This window comes from Sceloporus occidentalis, unplaced genomic scaffold, assembly GCF_023333645.1.
Source record: "Sceloporus occidentalis isolate IW3139 unplaced genomic scaffold, rSceOcc1.0.p SCAF_6, whole genome shotgun sequence".
In the NCBI taxonomy this organism is placed as follows: domain Eukaryota; kingdom Metazoa; phylum Chordata; class Lepidosauria; order Squamata; family Phrynosomatidae; genus Sceloporus; species Sceloporus occidentalis.
This window is the reverse complement of record NW_028316986.1, coordinates 94,133,343-94,154,907: the sequence shown is the minus strand read 5'-3', so window position 1 is coordinate 94,154,907 and position 21,565 is coordinate 94,133,343. Positions and strand designations below refer to the sequence as shown.

The following is a 21,565-nucleotide window of genomic DNA, read 5'->3' as shown; positions in this document are numbered from 1 at the left end:
AGCTGCTCTGGATGAGTTCCTTTTCAAGTTTGCCTCTGCATGTTCAAATATCTGGGATGGGGGTTAGCTCAGGGCAATGGTACAGAGATAAATTATGAAGGGCAGACCCACTATGATTTTGATCAAGGTCCAAAACACACTGTAGAAATAATCCTGGGAACTGTAGTTATGTAGGACATTTAGCCTTCTTTGTGAGAGAGGTCTGGTGCCACAATAAACTACAGTTCCCAGAATTTCCTAGCACTGAGCCTGGTTGGTTAAAGCAACCTCAACTTGGAATATTTCTACAGTGTGTTTTGGACCCAAGAGTAAGGCCCTTTTCGTGGTTAACTTCTGAATGCCCTGTATGTGAGTGATGAATGAATAGGTCTTCTGAGGTTTTCAGGCAAGGGTGTAGGGCAGAACATTTTCTGCAATGAAAAAAAATGTTTATTAGTATTTTTTCCCCTGTAGAAAATGCTCTAGTTGTTTTTTCTCTTCTTAAAAGTTTCATAAAAGTAGCTAGATAGACTATTATCTGATTTAACCAGTTAATAAGCTTTGGAACTGTCAGGCTGGGTAGCTTCAACATGCAGGTTTTTGTTTTTTAAGGTTACTGTATCTTATATGTGGATTCCACATTTATTTAAATCTTTGCATAATTAAAATAACTAAAGCAAGCCTATTGAAAAAAGAGAATATTATCCAATATTTAGTCAGAGTTAATAATGTAATTGATTATACATAGAGCATAGAGTGGGAGGTTAAGTGAATCACAACCACATCAGTAAGAGATGCTTCCCCACATCTCTCTTGCACAACATAAAATGGTGATCCCTCACCATGTGCTGGTAGAGAAGGAGGCCCTCCCCAGCCTTAGGAGAAGACAGTGACAGTGGAAACTATCTAATCCCATTGCCAGTACAGTAGAGGAGGAAATGGAAGCACTCTCACATTTCCAATATAGAGAGGGAATGGGGACAGAGGAGATGGCAGCTGCAACACCCCTACACATATCACACATAACTCTAATGCAGGGGCAACAGAATAGGGGACAAAGAAGAGACAGCCACATACATAGTCAAACACATGAGGCTCTACATATGGGCACTTCCCTCCCGCTGCCCATCGCCTGGCTCTGCTCCAGGTACTATGGGGGTTGGGCATGACCAGGACAATTGCCCTCACCACTGTGGCTCTACTTCACTAAGATTCATGATAGAAGTAGTTTGTTTGGAGATTATTTTTTAGAATTGCTAGTAGCTCTAAAGAAGGAAGTGAGTTTTACAAATCACTTATTTGTACAAAAAGATGTTCTAATGAATATGCCTCAAGTTGATGTGTTCTTTCTTGCAGTTCTTTCTTTTCATGAAAATTCCTTGGAGAATGTCTCAGGCAGATGGCTCAGCTTCAGTTTTAGTTTCTGTGATTATTCAGTTTCCTATCTGTAGAAAACATCTGAGTGTGTGTGTTTGTGTGCGGTATATGCACATGTAAGAATGACATACAGAACAATTTGGGCATGCTGAAATTAGTATATCAATCAGTTTCAGTATATTAATTCATCCTTCCTCAAAATTGAAAAATTCTGTTGAGTTGTCATGTTGATTTTTCACTACCAAAAATTTCTCTAGATGAGCTTTGCATTTGTTTGGATGTAACATAAAGAACACATTAGCCATACTCCACTGAATTTGTTTTTCTTTTTCTTTTCTTTTTCTTTTTCTTTTTTATCACTTTCAGTTATTGAATATCTTTTAATATAATATATCTACCAGTGAACTTTTAAAGAGGTTTGTTTATGCCACTTAAGTGAGGCTGAACTCCTGTGATTCATAAGAGAACAACTTGGGGCCCATGGGGAGGAACCATTTTGCTCTCCAACCACAGAGATTAAAATGCAGGATATGAGAAAGATAAAGTAAAAGAGAGCAATATCCTTGACTACAAGGCTATGCACTGGAGATATACACATTTACCGCACTTTTATAGCAGTATGGGCAAGAAGGGATATGTATGGGGAGACTGGGAAAATTTTGGATCTGCCATATCTGTTTGCCCTGGTATGTCCAAGAGCAGGAGAAGAGTATACTCAGGTGGATCATGGTCTGATCAGGAAGAGAAACTCACCATGAAATTTCAGGGCAAGTCATTCCTCCATTGGATTATAGGGAAGTATCCACACTGCCAAATTAAAGCAGTTTGACACCACTTTAACTGCCATGACTCTAACCCAGTGGTGTGATTAGTGGGGTGTGGGGTGTGCGGACTGCACCAGATGACACCATAAAGGGGGGACACACCACTGTTCCTAAAAAACCCACCTTTTTGGCAGAAATGGGCTGTGGCATTCATCTGCTTCCCTTTAAAATGATTTAAGAAGTGATGGGAGTGGGGTGAAGCTAGTGGGAGGAGAGGCCCCAAATTTTCTTTAAAAACATCACATTTTAATCAAATATTCACAATGCATATGTAAATATATTTAGGTTGTGCATATGATACTGTGTGGGGATTATGATTTATGAGGAACATGTATGCAAAAAAACATTGCTAAGGATTCTGTATGGTTTGGAATGGGAGGAGGTCAATGTGGGGGGTGACACCATGAGTTACCGCACCGGGTGACGTCAACCCTTGTGACACCACTGGACCAGAGTACTCAGTACAGCAACGGGTGACACCAACCCTAGGGATGCCACTGCTCTAACCTGTGGAATCTTGGAATCTGTAGTTTGGTGAGGTATGTAGCCTGGTCTGTCAGAGAGCTCTGGTGCATCATCAAACTACAAATATGTCCCGGACAGTGGTCAGCACACATCCAAACAAACGCTGATAACAATGGCTCAGCAAGAAAGGAGCTGGGAGGCAGTCTACAGACCTTTCTGTTAGTCTGAGAGAAGCACATCACAGCAGAGCCAAGGTCAGGATACCAGAGTTCACAGAAGTCAGTTCAGTCCAAGGTCAGGGCAGCCAGAAGGTAACAAAAGTCCAGTTCGTTCCAAAGTCGAAGGTCCAAGGCAAACCAGGGTTCAAGGAAACAAGAAGCCAGTGCTGACAGCAATCACCATGAAGTATACTGCAATAATTGCTGGCAAAGGGTCGGGGTTCTGCCGCTACTTAAATGCAGGACCCCCTCCCTTTTGCCAGCTGTGGCTTATCAACAGCCTGCTTCTCTGCAATCCTCCTGGATCGACGCACACAAGCACTGTCAGCTCTCCGCTGCCTAAAGGAAGGAACCTCCAGGCTTGGTTCTTCCCCAGAGTCACCACTAGGCTGCTGAGCCTCAGGAGGAACCCCCATAGTGCTAGGACCTGGCTGAGCTTCAACCCCTGGGGCTGGGAGATCAGGACTGGGGTCTGGCAGGGCAGGATTAGGACCTGGTATAGCCTCCATCTCCTCTTGCCACAGCCTCCTCCTCCTCATCCTCCGAGTCCTGCTCTTGGCTGGCCATGACAAAATATCAGAATTCCATAGCATTGAGTCATGGCAGTTAAAATGGTGTCAAACTGCTTTCTATACTCTGGCTGTTTCTAGGACTGTATCATGCTTGGAGCTGGTGTACCCTTTCCCCTTCTCATTGAGATCTATTGAAAGATTTTTTAAAACAAATATAGAATTAAAATAAGAATATATGCTCCCCCTTCTGCGTCTCATGGCACCTCTGCCACACGTATTCTCTCTCACTGTTACACAAGTTTGTCCTGTAAATGATTATAATTAGATCCCAATCTACTTAAATAATTGAACTCCTTGCACCAATATTTGCTGTGAAATGCAGTGATTTCTCTGAAGACCAACATCACTCTTTCTTGCCCATTCAGTTTTCACCCTGATCATTTTTAGTACTGAATGGAAATATAGGTGCTGTATAGACGAGCCCTATCGGGCGCCATCGTTACATGTGAGAGGCAGCGCTTCCTGATGAGCCTTGCCCCTCACACGTAACGAGGGCATAAAAATGGCGGTGCCCTATACACATGGGCACCGCCATTTTGACGTGATAGACGCCTAGCGTCTGCACATCTCGGCGCCTTCATGATGCCACAAGTAGGCCATTGGTGCCTTGCGGCGTCATAATGGCGCCGCAGAAAGAAGCCGCTTTTTGCGGCTTCTTTTTGTTGCACGAGGGAGCTGCGTGGTTTGTCCGCTGCGGCTCCCTCATGCAACAATCGAGGGCAACGGGAGACCGCCCTTTTGGGCAGTCTGTATCTCACCATAGACATTTAAATAAACAGAGAAAGACATATTTTGGCTTTTTAAATACTTTTTGTCTCTCGTTGTTCTTTTGCTTTCCTTTGTTAATTAGTATGGCAAATTTAACTTAATTTAATAAAATATTTTTGTTTGTATTTTTTGTGTAATGTTTTGTTTTGGAAAATGCATCAGTAGCAGCACAGACATGGCAGTTAAGGTTTGCAGGAATGTGAGGGAGATGATTTCCATAAGAGTCAAATTGTTTTGACTGTTGCATTGTTTCCCTATATGTCGTGTAACCTTTCCTAATCAGCACTACCACCAGCAAGGGTAGCATTGTGGTGATGGTTGTGTGCCTTCAAGTCATGTCTGACTTATGGTGACCATAAGGCCCTATCATGGGGCTTTCATGGCAAGATTTGTTCAGGGGATTTACCTTTGCCTTTTTCTGAAGCTGAGAGACTTGCACAAGGTCACCCAGTGAGTTTCCATGGCCAAGTGGGGATTTGAACCCTGATCTCCAGAGTTGTACTCCAGTGCTCAAACTACTACACCATGCTGGCTTTCAAAGGCAGCATAGTATAGTCAAAATTAATTCTGAGCATAGTTTGGCTTGGATTCAGATTACAAAGTATGCTTATTGATTTCATGCATGTATTGTTATTGTTAACCGTTATCCATTCAACTTTAACTTATGGCTTCCTGTGAATGAGAGGCTTCCCAGTCACCCTATTATCAACAGCTCTGCTTAGGTCTTGCAAACTTGGAACCATGGCTTCCTTGAATGAGTTTATTCACCTGTAATATGATCTTCCTCTTTCCATACATTTCTATACATTCTTCAAAAGTCTTCTTTGGCTTGTAGCATGTAGTTGAATGTAGGGAGTATTATTTGATTCAAATGATCATCCCTAGAAATATGGTTATTTAATGTAAATTATCTGGAGGTCAGGAATTCCTCTGACAAACTATGCTTTAAACATATACATTCATGAATACTGGTGATCATTTTTCCTGTAGATTAAAATACATTTCAGCTCTCCTACTTAGGCTTCATCCCTCCTAGAAAATGTGGAAATCTTATTCACATTAAAATGCGGAGGGTCCCTTCCATGAACAGAGGTGTTTCTTCTGTTTGATGAAGAGCATGAGATTCAGTAGGGGTGCCCACTGGTGGATGTGAAGTAATTTCCACAACTTGGAAATCAAATTGTAGAAAATACAGTTAATGTGTAGGAATTTATGTAGGTAGAAGGAGTGCAAATAAGTGCATAACATAATCAAATTACAAATATAGGAGTAGCAAGTTACTTTCAAAGAGTTAATTTTAAAGGGGATTTTGGAGACATCTCAACATTCTCAAATTAAACTTAAGGTGTTTTCTCTGTCACAGAAAAGTAATGGAAAATAATAGAAAAGCAGTGAGCAGTACAATATGCAATGTACGAAGCTACCTTTCCAGCACTGTAACAGCAGCTTCTCAATCGCTATAGCAAAGGAATAGGAATTTTTACTGTTGAATTGCAACTTTCCAATTTCTCCCCCCCCCCCCCCCCCCACACACACAATCCTCTAGGAAACTTCTCACATTGGCTGTGACCTGCTGTTTTCCGTAACCATAATCTCATAGGTGGCAGTGATGAACAGTGAAGAGCTAAAAAGGCTGCCAACACTGCAGGAAGGGAGAGAAGGGAGAGAGTAATGGTAGTAACAGCAATTTCTGTCAGTTAAGAAGGCTGCCCTGCCAGTTTCTGAGCTTCTAGGGACTGGAAAAGGCAGCTTTCTGGAGTGGTATGCTTGCCCTTCTCCTTTGCCACATTGGTGTCCTCCTCCTCAGAAGGGAGCTGCCACCTCAGCAACACTTGAAAAGTGTGCTCATCTTTTTCCTTTGCTGTGGCAGCAGCCTCCTCCTGAGGAGGGAGCCACCACCTCGCCAAAGCCTGGAAGGATGCACTCACTTCCCCAGGCTTTGCTGCAGTGGCAGCTCTCTCTTCAGGAGGAGTCTGCCCCCTGTGCAGCCTGGAGGGGTGCATTCACCCTTCTCTGCCACAGTGGTGATCTCAGAGGGGAGCCACCACTGCAACAAAGGCTGGAGGGGCATGCTCATCCTTTCACACACACATCCCCAACAAAAAGAGGGTGTGACTGCATGTCACCACTTTCATGGGATATTACCCAGTGTGAACTGCACCCTATGCACGCACCCCCCCCCCCAGTAATGCCACTGATGTAGAACAGCTGGGTAGTGGCTGCAGAGAGAAAGGGAAACTGGATTTAAGAAGAGGAGAAATATAATCGGTCCACCATAACCATCAATTCTGCATCTATGCATGCAATAATCAACAGCTTGATTTTTTAAAAAAATCAAAAAGCAAACTTTGATTTTGCCATTTTATATAAGGGACACTATTTTACTAGGGGACATAAGCATCCATGGCTTTTGATATCCATTGGGGGTCATGGAAGCAACCCCAGGGGATACCTAGGGCCCACTGTAGTTCTACCTTCCAGAGAAGAGCCACATGAGTATAGTTCCATTCACAGTTGTGGTGGAACCAGCACAACTTTTTTTTAAAATTCCAATGTAGACAACTGATCCTTCAAACAATTTCCCTTAATGATCAAAGTATTTTCCCTGGCAGTTTCAGGGAGATCCAGATGCGCCACAAAAATGCTCCACTTACTTGTCTGAGAAGCAGAATATAGAAAGGTGAAAACTGAAATTGCCCTGCAAGTACCTGAATAAGTGGTGGTGGGTAGTGGGTTATGAATGTAACAAGATACAGTGTGTGGTGCACAGTATAAATGGAAATGTTTATTCTTAATTGCTATATTTTCAGTTTCAGTTAAAATCAAATATAAATTTATTCCTCTTTTTTCCACATCCCTTTGTTATTAGGACAGAAGTAGGTGACTATTTACTATGTACAATCTGTCAATGATAGAGTTTTTTTATTAATTAATTTTTGTTTTTATTTGCAGTATTACTATTCTGTAAAAGATATCTCAGTGGGAGGAATGTGCATCTGCTATGGCCATGCAAAGGCCTGTCCATTGAATCCAGCTACAAATGTATGTATTCTTTAAAACTCCCTGAAAGTTAAAATGAGATAGCATAGCCCCTCTTCTTAAATATTGAAATTGAAAATTATGGGTACTTGTAGCACACTGGGACTCTAACCTGGCATCACCAGTGATTACTCTAATAACCATAGGAAAGTTCCTCTTGGAGTGCTCCCTCAGGGACCTCAGCTACTTAGTACTATTCAAATAGCAGTATAATCCTGAAGTTTAACAAATTCTAGAAAAGCAGTTGTCATCCAGCAACCCAATATGACCATGTGTAATTCTATGCAGAAGACTGCACAAAACTTTGCAGCATGTGGTTTTCTGCTGATCCATCAAATGCCTTAATTAGAAATTACACAGTTCTAAATGCAACTGTGTTTTTATCTATTTGTTTCTTTATAGAATGCAGTTCTCTGTTGAATTTATAAACTGTTCCATAGTGAAGTTTTTGGTGTGGTATACAATGGATTAAAACAAACCGAGATTGAAATTCAGTAAGGAAATGCTTTTCAGAAAATAAAAATCAGCAGCAAAGATCACAATCAGAGAAATGTAGGCACATGCCTAACCTTAGTTGAAAGGATGTTCCACATGTGAGAAGACTTATTGACGGAGGGTCTTCACTTTCTCCTTCTGCTTGGCACATTCGCCACACCAAAGTGTTAAATGTCACCAGTAGGGAACAGGATGGGGCATGTATGTTTTGCTTCTGATAAAAACATTACACAATCCTGAACACTGATTCTGGCCCCACTAGGATTGATTTGACATGAAGCAGGAAGCTGGAATGAAAGTCCTCTCACCTCATTCCTTCACCCCAGGATACTAGATTTCATGCAGGCTGCTGTTGGCACTTAGAGTATCAGAACATATAAGACAGACCCCCTTTGTTGCTGTTGTGTGCCATGAAATCATTTTTTTTATTTTTTTAAATAATTTTTATTAATATATAAATACAAATACAATTATCATGCATACATACCACACATAACACATACTTGAACATCAACTAAACAACCTTCACCTTCTTACATCCCATACCATATAATATTCATTCTAGATATTATTATTCTTACTTCCAAAAAGAGAGCATCTTCAACTATTAAAATTTAAAAGATTTCTTTCTAAAGTATGATTATCTTTGCTTCATTTTTTCTGATCTGAATAAGTCTTCCTCAATTATCTCCTGGATTATATAGTTACCATATTTCAAATTACTTATCATTCCCCATTTTTTTTCCTTCTTTCCATCCAACTTTAGGTCTTTCCTTCTATATTTTAATTTTAGTTATGCTGCTTTATTTCTCACAATTATTATATAATTATATCACAACAAACATAAGTAACTATTGACAATATTCTAACTCTTCAATCATCATATCAGATCACAACCTTTTTTCCTTTTAATTTCCATTTTTGTCTAAATATCTCTTCTACAACATATTATATTCTTTCTTATCTATTTTCCATCCTTGTTTTTCTTTAGTTTATTTTCCCAATAATTCAATATTAAACTCCAGCCTTTCTGAGTCTCTCCATCATCTTCCCCTCTTAAATTTCTAGTAAGTAAATCTAAATCTTTCATGTCTAACAGTTTTTCCATCCAGTCTTCTTCTGTTGGTATCTCTGATGACTTCCATTTTTGTCCATAAAGTAATCTGGCCGATGTTACCATATACAATATTATTTTCCAATACTTATTTTCTATTTCTTTCTGTATTACGGAGGTTACATTTAGTAAATACATTTCTGGTTTCATATAAAAAAAATTCCCAAAATTTCCATACACGCTGTGTGAATCATTTTCCAATACTCCTTAGCTTTCTTGCAATTCCACCACATGTGTATGTAAGAACCTTCTTTTATCTTACATTTCCAACATTTTGGGTTTAAGTTCTTATTTTTATTCATCTTTGCAAGCTTAAGTGGGGTTAAATGCCACATATACAACATCTTATAGTAGTTTTCCTTTAAGTTTTGACACATTGTAAATTTACTTGTTTTTTGCCATGTTCTCTCCCACGTTTCTAAATCTATATTACAATTTATACCTTGACTCCACTTTATCGTTGTTTCTTTCACTGCTTCTTGTTCAAGTTCTCTTTCTAACAATAGTTCATAAAACTTAGAAATATTTTTCTTTGATTCTCCCAAAATTATATTTTCTAGGTTTTTTGCGCTTTCTTCCATTCCTATATTTTTAGTTCTTTTTCGTTATTCCCATTAATTGTTCATATCTAAACCAATGTATTTTTATTCCTAACTTTTCTTATTCCTCTTTTGATCTTAACTTTATTCCATCTTTTCCTTCTTTTGTTATCTTCATTAAGTCCTTAAATGTAACCCATTGTCTTTCTCCCTCTGTTACACTACGTTTTCCCAAAATAGCTTCTTCTGGTGATACCCAAAGGAGAATTTTCTGATAAAATCTAAGTTTACATTTTAACCAAATTTTCATCAAGCTTTTCCTGATATAATGAGTATTAAACTCTTTATTCTCATTTGCTTTGTTAAACCAAATATAACCATGCCACCCAAATTTGAGATTGTCATGTTCTAAATTTAATATTCTCTCATTCTGAATTGTACACCAATCTATTATCCAAGATAATCCGCAGGTGTAATAATATAATCCTAAATCAGGTACTCCCAATCCTCCTCTGTTTTTACAATCTATTAGTATGTTCCACTTGATCCTGTGTTTTCTATCTGCCCAAATAAACTTTGTCAATTCTCTTTTCCATTCTTTAAAACATTTATCACTAATTACTATTGGCACACTCTGAAATAAAAATAAAAATCTGGGCAATATGTTCATTTTAATTGCCGCTATCCTTCCGGACCATGAAAGTCTACGTTTTGTCCAATTTGCTAGGTCTTTCTTTACTTCTTTCCACACCTGGTTATAATTATCTTCAAATAAATTTACATTTCTTTTTGATATTACTATACCCAAGTACAGTGGTGCCTCGGGTTACGAAATTAATTCGTTCCGCTGTCAATTTCGTAACCCGAAAGGCTTTCGCAAGCCGAATTCCCATAGGCGCTAATGGGGAAAAGCCGCGATTCCGTGTGAAATCGCGCCGAAAAGCACCAAAAGTTTTTTCGTAACCCGAAAAAACTTTCGTAACCCGGAACAATGTTTTCCAATGGGATTTTTTCGTATCCCGAAAATTTCGTAACCTGGGTATTTCGTATCCCGAGGTACCACTGTACTTTACTTTATTTTTGATCTTAAAACCCGATTTTTTTTTTGTAATTCACATTCTTCCATCTTGTTAAGATTTTTAGTTATTGCCACCGTTTTTTCCATATTTAATTTAAATCCTGCTAATACACCAAAGTCTCTAATTTCTTTTATTAATTCTCCTCCACCTTTTAGTGGGTCTTCCAAATAAATAGCTACATCGTCTGTGTACACACCTAGTTTGTAACTTTGTCCTTTTATTTTGGGTCCACAAATTTTTGAATTTTTCCTGATGTTGTCATTCAAAATTTCTATTATTAATACAAAGAGGAGGGGGGAAAGGGGACAACCCTGTCTTGTTCCCTTTTCTATTTTTATTTCTTTTGTTTTTTCCCCATTTATCCAAATTTGTGCTGATTGATCTTTATAAATGGAAATCATTTTTGATTTATGACAATCCTAACACTGGGTTGTCTTTGCAAGATTTACTTCTGCAGCTGAGACCATGTGACTTGCCCAAGGTCACCCAATGGTTTTTATGGACAAGCTGGGAATTGAACCCTGGTCTGCAGACACCATGTGGTCTATCGGTGTATCCCTGCCTGAACCAAGATCTTACATAACAGACATCACCTCAAATGTTTTATCACTTTCCAGAATGTTCCTTTCTTAGCTGATCTAGTGTCTTAACCTTTGTTTTGTTGTTGTTTAACAATTCAATAGCGATCTTCTTGTGAATGTGAGCATAACACATGTGGAGAAAGCTGTGATCGGTGCTGCCCTGGATTTAATCAGAAGCCTTGGCAAGCTGGGACCTTCCTTGTCAAGCATGAGTGTGAAGGTAACAGGAAAAAAAGGGGAAATGGTAATGGAAACATAAGGCATTAATGTGGTTGAAACAAAGAGATGAACTACCGTATATACTCAACTATAAGTCGAGAAATTTTTGCCCCAAAATGGCATCCAAAATCCCAGGTAGACTTATATACGGGGCAATACGGTACTTTGACGAAGCCTCTCTCCAGCTGGGCTGCCTCTGCAAGAGATAGCCCAGCTGGGGAGGCTCTGGGAAGGGTGAACGATTGCCCCGCAGCCCCCCCCCCTGGCTTGGCTCCCTCCGACAGGAAAAGCCCAGCAAGGGAGACGATCACGCGCCCTGCAGCCTCTGTTCAGCCAGGCTCTTTCCCCAGAGAAGGAGCCTGGCTGAGGAGACACCGTGGAGGGCGATCGCCTTCCCAAAAGCCTCTCCCTGGTTTGGCTTCTTTTGTGGGGAAAAGCCCAGTGAGGGAGACGCCGAGGAGAGCACGCACTCACCATCACCCTCTCCCCAGCTGGACTGCCCACTCAATCTGACCCTCGATGTATCGACGGGTCATATAAAAATCCATATTTTGGGCCCCAAAAGTTGACCTCGACTTATACATGAGGTCGACTTGTACACAAGTATATACGGTACATATTCATCATGACATATCCAGTTCTGGCTGGATGGTTGATTGTCTGGGAATTTTTTGTAAGCTCCTTGAAAAAAATAGCAAGCACAACTGAAAAATTTAATAAAAAGAAATAAAAATGTAAATTGTCAGAAAATGCATTTATCTGCGATAATGATTGCATCCATTTCAACCCACATATTAAAAATTTCAATCCACATATAAAAAATAACCTCTGTCATTTATGCAAGGTTTTGGAACTTTTTAAAGATACTTTTTCCATGGATGTATAAAAGACTTTAAAATTTCATTAATTTCAATAGATTTAAACCCATCTTTGCATTGAAAACAGTGGGACTTGCTAATACAATGGTTGTATTGTTAACATTTTATTTTGCTTTTAATTTTTATGTGCTTTCATATAAGAGGTAGTACCTTTACCTAATATATAACTATGAACAATTATGTTTTCTTTGTGCAGTATTTCAAAGCAGTTACCAAATGGCTTAACAATTTTTAACAGTGAATTCTAAAGACTTTTTCTATAAATAGTAACCTTCTATTAGCCAATATTTTCAAGAGTGACCTATGTATTTTTTAAAAATAATGTATATGCCTATACTGATCTGCAAATGGCTGGAAAACACATTTTCCAACATATTTGCTGGAAAGCAAATTGGCCATTGTCCCACTACTAACAAAAGAATTTAAAAAGAGTGCATTCAAATTAGTGCTTTAACATTTTTCCTGAGTTAACTTATTAATTGAGAAAATTGGGGGGGGGGGGGGGGGGGGCGGTGTCCCTCTGTGAATTGATGCATTTTTTTTCAATATGTTGTAGTACAGTGCGTCCTCGCCTTACGCGGGGGATCCGTTCCGGATCCCTCCGCGTAAGGTGAATTCCGCCTATGCTCAAGCCGCATTGGAAACAATGGGGCTCGTGTGCGGCGGCGCGGGTGCGCGCGGGGCACAATGGGCGTGCGCGCCCATTCAATTGAATGGGACGTGCCACCCCTTCTGCCCCGCGCGCGCGCCGCGGCTTAAGCGCGTACGCTCAAGTCCGCGTATGGCGCGGGCGCACTGTACTCATGTCAAAATGATGAAACAATATTGTTAACATTTTGGTAAAAATGTTGTTTCTACACATCTGCAAACTGGATGTGATGTTTGCTAATATAATTTCTTTCTTTCTTTCTTTTAGCTTGCAATTGTCATGGGAAAGCTGAAGAGTGTTACTATAATCAGACTGTGGCAGACAAAAGGCAGAGTCTGAATATCCATGGGGAATATGATGGGGGTGGAGTGTGCATTAACTGCACACAGAACACTGCAGGAATCAACTGTGAAACCTGCATTGATGGGTACTTCAGACCAAAAGGGGTAAAGTATGCACCAGTCTATCTTCAGTAGTCCAAAGCGTCATTTCAATAACAGGTGGTATGTTATTAGGTGGAAAAGACAGACTTTTGATTGCCATTTTATCAAGGTTAAATTCTAATTCTTACATCCTATTACTTGCCTTTCTCAGTGGGAAATCTCTAAGAGGGACATTCATAAGGACATGAAAGTACATTGATATGAGAGAATGCACTGGAGGGGTCTGGGCCTCCAGCTAATATTTCACTTCCAATTGTCAGAGGATGTAATTTGGTAAACAGCACTTTTCTATCAGTAGAAGAATGTTGTTTCCCTGAGCAAAGAAATATTATTGTAATCGACAATGAGAAGAGAGCTAGGAAATGAGATTGTGGACTATGATAAGCGTTTGAATAAAGTATACATTAGTTGTGCTTGTGTTTCCCAGTTTTTCTTGCATTATCAGGAGTTTTAGTTGGCAGCCTTATTGCCTCTTCTTTGCTTTCATAGGTGTTACCAGGTGATCGCAACCCATGCAGGGCATGCAATTGCCGTTCCATTGGCTGTTTAGATGGTACTTGTGTCAAAGATGAAAAAGATGCTTCAGGAGGTGAGAGATTCTTGATTCAGTCACAGAGTTAAACATATATGTGCCACATTATTAAAAAGACTCTTTTTACTATGCCAGTCCTATCAGAAACTCACAGGAGATCTATTTGAATCTGTTTCCTGTGTACTGGCAGTGCTCTCCCTTGGAGACCTGAGATAGTTCCTTGCCATCGTCTCTTATGTTCTCTTTTAGCACTTTATGTTCTGACATTTGCAGGGGTGTATGTACTGGGAATCACTTCCTGCTGGGCTTTTATTTTTTCTTATTTTCTTTCTCCTTTGCTGTTTTTGGAGAGATATTCTTTGAGAAACTGCACAAAAATGCATATAGACCATTCAACCAATTCCCCTAGTGTGTTCTCTACATTCCATCCTAGAGAAAGAGCTGTAAAACATTTGCATCCTTGTAAAGGACTTTTTATCCTCTTGCCAAGAGCAAGGAGATTTCTCCTCTGGAGACAGTGGTTAGAAATAATTAATATCCCTACTATTCTCCTCTCCAGTATTACTTTCACTTGAAAAGCAACAAGGCCTTTTGTAAGGTGTCACATTTATCTGTATATTTATTAACTTAGCAGAGTTAGAAAAAGTCATAATCAGATAAGACATAAGAAATTTGTATTAAAGGCTAGAAACAGCTGAGTAAAATTTGGGGTCTTTCTGCTGTAAACATCAGATCAACTCTTACTTGGACAAATTGTCTCTAGGACAGGTCATATAACACTGATAACAGTTACTTTAGGTTTTAACACAAACGTGTATGGAAAATTAAAAAGGAATAATAGAATGTTAAGAATTGGGAAAGATCACAAGGGCAGTGCAGGAAAACCCCTTGCCATGTGGAAATAAACCCCTTGCCATGTGGAAATAAAAAACTAAAACATTCCTGAAAGATGCCCTTCTAATCTCTGTTTAAAGAACTCTAAAGATGGAGAGTCCACAAGCCTCTGAGGCAGTCTATCCACTGTTGAACAGCTCTTACAATAAAAATGTACTTACAATAAAAATGTAAGTGCTATTGTTATTTTCTCTGTATGATTTGTTCAAAGGGGATTTGCCTTTTGCTTTCCTCTGAGGTCACGAGAGAGTGACTTGCTCAAGGTCACTCAGTGGATTTCCATGGCTGAGCAAGGATTCAACCCTGGTCTCAAACCACTACATCACACTGGATCTCTTTTAGCAACTATGGCGAGGTACAGACCGCCAGAAAGAGGCGCCAGGGAGGCGGATCTCTTTGCTGCACAGGAGTGCCGCAGCATACAAATTGTGCGGCACTGCTGCACAGCAGAAAAGAAGCTCAAAAAAGTGGCTCCTTTTTGTTGTGCTGCAATGTGTCAGAGACGGCGCAGTTACATCGCAGCTGCGCGGTGCCATTTAGAGGCAGCGCAGCGACATCATCGTTATGTGCGCCATCTGTATGGCACTGCATAACAGCGGCACATGCATGGCGTGCTAGGGTTGCGGGGTATGTGCACGCGCCGCCCCGAGGCAACCCTAGCACATCGTGGACATGCCGCAAAGGGCCCATCTGTACAGGGCCTATATTAACTTATTATAATTATACATGCTAAAACCAGCTGTTCGCATCCTGTCTTAAAGGGGCTGTCAACCAAAGAAATTGGTTGCTGAGAAAAGAAAGACAGATAAAGACTACACCACTCAGGGCATCAATCTGGGGCCACCCTTCAGTGGAGAAGGTGTAAGATTTGTTTTCAGCATACTTCACTATCAAAGTGGACACATCTTAACAACATTCCCATGACAAAATGCCCAATGTGAGAAGTAAATACATATGTGCTACCTTTTTCTGCCAGTGTCCTTTAAGAAGTTTTCAATACAGTCAGACCTTGATTTTCCATTTTTATAAGGGACACCATTTTGCTATGTCATTATATTTAATGGGACTTGAGCATACACGGATTTTGTTATACACAGGGGATCTTGGAACCAAACCCCAGCATATAACAAGGGACCACTGTATATTTGTAGGCCCAACTAGATATGGCACTAAATACACAGCTCTTATCAGAAACAGCAGCCAGGCAGATAGTTGTCTACTGGTGTAATCGCTGGTAGAACTTCTCCATGTGCTAATTGCATAGCAGCATTGGAAGACCTTGGTTTGAATTTGCGCTCAGCATAGAAACACATTGGGTGGCTTTGAACAACTCACACTCTCTCTGTATCAGAGGAAGGCAAAGAAAAATACCCTCTGAACGAATCTTGCCAATAAAATCCTGTTATAGGTTTGTCTTAAGGTTGCCATAAGTCAGAAACAACTTGAAGGAACACAACAACAACAGCAACTTGCTAGACCTGCTTTTTTGTGGGGGAATTAGAGATAACAAATTGGAAGAAGGAAGTGCTATATATCTAGTGAGCCCAATAATGAACCACTCTACACAAACAATTTCTGTAAAGTCAGGCAAAATGCTTGTTGTCCATGCAGTGTGAATCAAAAGAAAAAAAAGAGAAAGAAAGCCAATTTTCTTCAATCTGTATAAGCTAGAAAACACTGGTGCTTATTTGAAGGAAAAGCTAAAAAATGCATTTATTTTTCCACTGGCTTTTCTATATATATTTGCAAATCAGTATGAATGAACATTAGGTATTTTGAAATTGATTTTGTTGGTGCTAGCTCTTTTCTGCTTGGAAAAATGTTTATTTGGAATAAAATGAAAACTTGCTTCTGAGGTGCTTTGTCAACCAAAGCAAAAATAAAAATACTCTAATCCTAGAGTATAATGGGAAAGGATGATAATGAGTGGTTCTCTCCAAATGTAAAGCCTGCACATCTTGTCCTTCTGGCACATGGAGGCAAAGGATTATTAGATACAGCTGTAACGTCAACAATGTATTCTATGGTCACATTACAGACGTTCTTGCTGTGCTGGCATAATTGCCTGCTGCTTCAGAGTTGTTAAAGAAAACACGGTATTATAACTGTTACAGCATGTTTACAAGAAATCCAAGTTAGCAAAATGATCAGGAGTTGGTTTTATAGATAAATCTGCCCATTCAGAGAGCATGAACACACGCACAAAACACACACACACACACACACACAGAGAGAGAGAGAGAGAGAGAGAGAGAGAGAGAGAACTTCCTGAATATCTTTCTTGAAGGTATATCAAATAGGAATGTAATCTCTCTCTCTCTCTCTCTCTCTCTCTCTCTCTCTCTCTCTTTCTTTACCCCAAAGAAGCAACAGTTTTCCTACTGTCATGAGAAAGCCTTCAAAAACCTTCATAGCTATCAAAGCCTATTTGCAGTTTAGTATGTGTTCTGTGCAAAATTTTCATATAATTCTTTTGTATATAAAGCAGCATTTTCTATATGGGAAACAGTGGGCCCAAACAGACAGGCCAAAATAAAGCTGCTTTGGGTCACTTTGGAGGTATGCTATTTAAATGATACATGCATCCTAAGAGGTCAGAAGCCATGCCAAAGCCATGCTCCAGTCCTAAGGACTACAGCATAGCTTTGGTGCAGCTTCTGGCCTCTTAAGATGTGTGTGACATTTAAACAGCATACCTCCAAAGTGACTTGAAGCAGCTTTATTTTGGCCTGTCTGTTCGGTCCCAATCTTTTCTGTGAGGAAATTATTTCTTTACAGAAATATTAATTTCTGTGTAGAAAACAATATTTTGCACATAAAATGATCATCCACCATTTTTGATAGACTGTCCACAATTATTACCTCCTTATTTTCTACACAGAAAGGGGTGCTTCCTGTACAGAAAAAGCAGTTTTTGTGTAGAAAAAGCAGTTTTCTGCATAAAACAACCACATGCAAAGTTTTCACAGAATACGTCCCAAACTGTGAAGATTTCCATCACTACTGGATTGTTCTCACTCAAAAAACCACATTCTTCAAATATATATATATTTTCCACCTATTCACTTCAAAATCATTTTGCAGTAGCACTGCTTGTATGAGAGTTCACTGACTTTTTAAAAAACTTACATTCCTCCTTTCTGCAGTGTACTTTAAAAAAAGTGTGGCTCCTCCAGCCATCTTTTATCCAAGGGATTTTGCAGATATGTTATCAGATGTCTCTAAATAAGAGTTCCATCAAGACCACTTGCTTGGTCACCTGAGCTTCCAAATTCATGGACAACAGTATTCTCTTAGCAAGTGGACATCTGTACAAAAACAATCACAATGTATTTCCATTGACCCTACATCTACTTTTTCAATACCCAATCAGCTTTGCTGAGATGACTTTAGTTTTAGGCTACCTTCATCATTAGTGTATCTCCTGTTGGTTTTAAGTGCTCATGTTTGTCATGTTATTTCAGTGGTCTTCTACCCAGTTGTAGTACATGCTATAGCTTGTCCAACCTTTTATCCCTGTTAGAGTAGATGTGGGCACTGAGCAGATAAGCCAAGATAGCACAGGATGAACCCATGCTATTCTGGCCCTGGTGTTCACCCAGGTTGGTCCCTGGGTCAGCATGTGAAAGGGTGGGGGCACCCACATGGTCAAGTACTTCATTTCTGCATCAGATGTTGTGGCAGGGGACTTATCAGTACCAGCAATGATACTACAAGGTAAGGAGCTCAGGGGACTGTATAAACAGCCAGGTTTTTCCACAGAGTTCCAAGAAACTCTACAGCAAACCTGGGATCAAACTGATCTGATGTAAAAGCTGTTTACTCTGGGATCAGACCAGATCCATATCAAATCTACCAGGATTGGGACCAGTCCTGGCCCCAGGGTTTGGGCCTTTGTTGTCTGAACTCCTTTTGGACTGTTTAGACAATTCCCCAGTGAATCAATGAGAGCTTGATAAGGTTACAATTCTGTATGTTTCACTGTTGTCTGAATTGGACAATTCGAGGCTGGGGGAACACAGGCCTTTTGGACTATGTGGACAACTTCCCAGTGAGAACTTGATAAGGCAATCATTCTGTATGTTTTACTGGCTTAATGGATCTAAACTGGGTAGTATTAAAACTTAGGTTTAGGTCTATATTTGATGCTGATAATGCCACCATTATTGACTTGAATAAATTTAAATTGTAGTAGAAGAAAATGAAAATGAGTTGATGGAATAATCATAATACTGAAGAAAAGCATCCCATGGCTACTTTGGGACTTGGTTGCAGTCTCCCATGTACAAGCCCAGAAGTCTTATACTGATACCAAGTTAAGACTGGATTTTGAAAAAAAAGCCCTTGAGACCTAATGATGCCATCTTAATATGTATGCATGCATACTTTTAGATTCCTTGTTTAGCTATTTAATGGTTAAATGTTTCTAGAAAGTTTATATTATTGTATTGCTTTGAATTTTTATTGCCTCACATTTAAATCATTAGCTCATATTTAAGTCATTTAATATGGTTTAATCTATAGAATTTATAATGTTGGGTGGAGTATAAATATTTTAAATAAACACTCTGCTACCAAAATGCTCTAAATTCGACACTTTGGATTGCAGTTATTGGAATCCACATCTTGACAGTTTTATTTCAGTATCAAAGGATTAAAATGGCGGGTTGGGATGTTCTCTCCCACTGATTTTACCAGTGAATGCTTACATTCACTCTCTGCAAACTATTCTCTTTAAATTTCTGCTTCCTTAGTATTAATGGATAAATACATAGCTGAGCTTGAAGCTTGCCTTATCTTTCCACAGACCTGCTCCCTGGATTTTGTCACTGTAAACCTGGCTTTGGAGGAGAGAGGTGTGATCGATGTGCATTGGGTTACAAAGGCTTTCCACACTGTGCACCCTGCAACTGCTCTCTCAAAGGCAGCTTAAACGATGACCCGTGCCAAGGGCCCTGCAGGTGCAAGGTATGGATTACAACGTCTTTTCTTGTGAGCTCAACTTTTCATCTGTACTAAGATAAAAATCTTTCTCTCTATCCGTTCCCTCTGTTGTAAGTACCTGTGGCAGTGCCAAAGTGTCAAACAATTGTGACCCTCTTCTCTTGAAGTAAGTATTTCTGATGTGAATTTGATCTTTTAATCCTGAATCATTGTTAGGAATCCCCACCAGCAAGGTATGGTTAAAACAATAAATTGCTATTTGAACAGTGTGTTGACATAAAACAGACAATACCTAAAAACATTGTTTCTTACAATTCTATTAGGTTGTGGGTCCCTTAAGTGCTTGCAGAAGAACTGCTTACAGAACAACAAGAAAAATTGTTACAGTAACATAAGGAGAGAGAGAGAAACCTTGATATTTATTGTGACTTACAACACATAATTGTTTTGTTTAGATTTATTTTACTTGCAGTGAACTAGTACTTCCAAAACAGAAGGGCACATTTCACAGATATTTGAGCCTAAAGTGCCTCCACCTGTCCCCAGTTCTTAGATATTTACAGACCTCCACTTTCAGAAAAGTTACACAACAGTTTTTAAGGAGGTAGATGTCATGTGAACTGGAATCATGCCCCTGTTATCTAAGCTGCTGGAATAATAATAATAAATATAAGCTGCCCATTTAAGCCTTCTTAAGCTTTACAATCAGTAGGCAAGGCCTTTCTGAGGTTTTCTTTTTGCAATAGAACTCAGTTGATGCTGAACAAACTAGTTACTTTGCTACATCAGCAGTGTAGAAGTGAATTGCCGCATGTTTATTTCTTTATGCATTTCCACGTATATATGTGGCACTTTGCAAAGAACAGGTTTGATAAGTCATAAACTCTAAGGGGTTTACAGTCAAAATACAGGCCTGGAGAAAAGCATTTTTCGCCTGCTATTTTTCAGCATAGAATATTCCAGAACTGTATGGGTGTGGTCGAATGTGTAGGTCATTCCCATTTGACTGTACCATGACCAAAATGTGTATGATTTGATGGGAAGATTGTTTCATAACCTTTTCTGTCCATAGTTTAATACATTCCACTTTGCAAAGAAGGTTTGCACAGAAGCATGATTCTGAAATTCCAGATCTTAACCCTATAGCATGAGGAAAAATCCCATTGCATACTGCAGCAATAATATATAAAGAAAGCCTTACATAGAGAATGATCAATAAACAAATTGAAAGCATGTTCAGAAAATAATATTTATTGATATATTTTCAGAATATTAATAGGAGGAGGAGTTACTATACTAAAAACATCTTAGTTCTCTATTCTTTAAAAAAGGAAGATTAAGTTTAATGGGAATTTGTAGCACTTACTTCCAAGGAGTGTGCTTAACACAATCCACATCTCATTTTAATTTTGCATTAAATATGAATCCCACTGTTGTTCCTGGAGTGTCAGGTTCTCTACATTGTAGATGTAAAGGAGATCTTGTATGACGATTCTGAGCCACGCAAGAGACCGAACTTTCCTTTGTGGGTATGGAGACTTTCCTTCAGTATTAATTAGAGGGCCCTGACACAACCTGAATTTCTTCACAGGATCAGGAGTCTAAAAAAATGTCACTCCACTGGGTGTTACTGCAGGCACTCATAAAGTACCACAGTGACAGCTGATCAGCCTTGAAATCTGCTCAGGATATTAACCTTTTCTCAACTTGGCTCATGCATAATACTGAAATGCTCTTTCTTTCTGAGAAATCAAATTGCTTCCTGTCAGATTTTTTTTATTCCCAAACTAGCAGTTATGCAGTGTAATTCTATGTCTACTTTGATGTAAGCTGCACTGTGTTCAATTTTACTTAGGTTTTGGTAAATGTCTATAGAATTACACTGCTATAGATTCAAGCATTTGGGTAAATTCTAAATTGTTTTCTGTTTTGCAGAGTAAACAGGGGTTGCACTGC

General features: G+C 39.4%; 1 protein-coding gene across 1 annotated transcript in view; it reads left to right on the top strand.

Annotated features, from left to right (window-relative positions):
- Positions 1 to 21,565, top strand: part of LAMA2 (laminin subunit alpha 2) — a 609,129-nt gene that overhangs the window by 231,752 nt on the left and 355,812 nt on the right. The window contains exons 6-10 of the mRNA XM_089530405.1: positions 7,156 to 7,245; positions 11,153 to 11,270; positions 13,064 to 13,242; positions 13,729 to 13,828; positions 19,473 to 19,633. Of these exons, the coding sequence (XP_089386531.1) occupies positions 7,156 to 7,245; positions 11,153 to 11,270; positions 13,064 to 13,242; positions 13,729 to 13,828; positions 19,473 to 19,633 (648 nt within the window). The remainder of the gene's footprint in view (positions 1 to 7,155; positions 7,246 to 11,152; positions 11,271 to 13,063; positions 13,243 to 13,728; positions 13,829 to 19,472; positions 19,634 to 21,565) is intronic.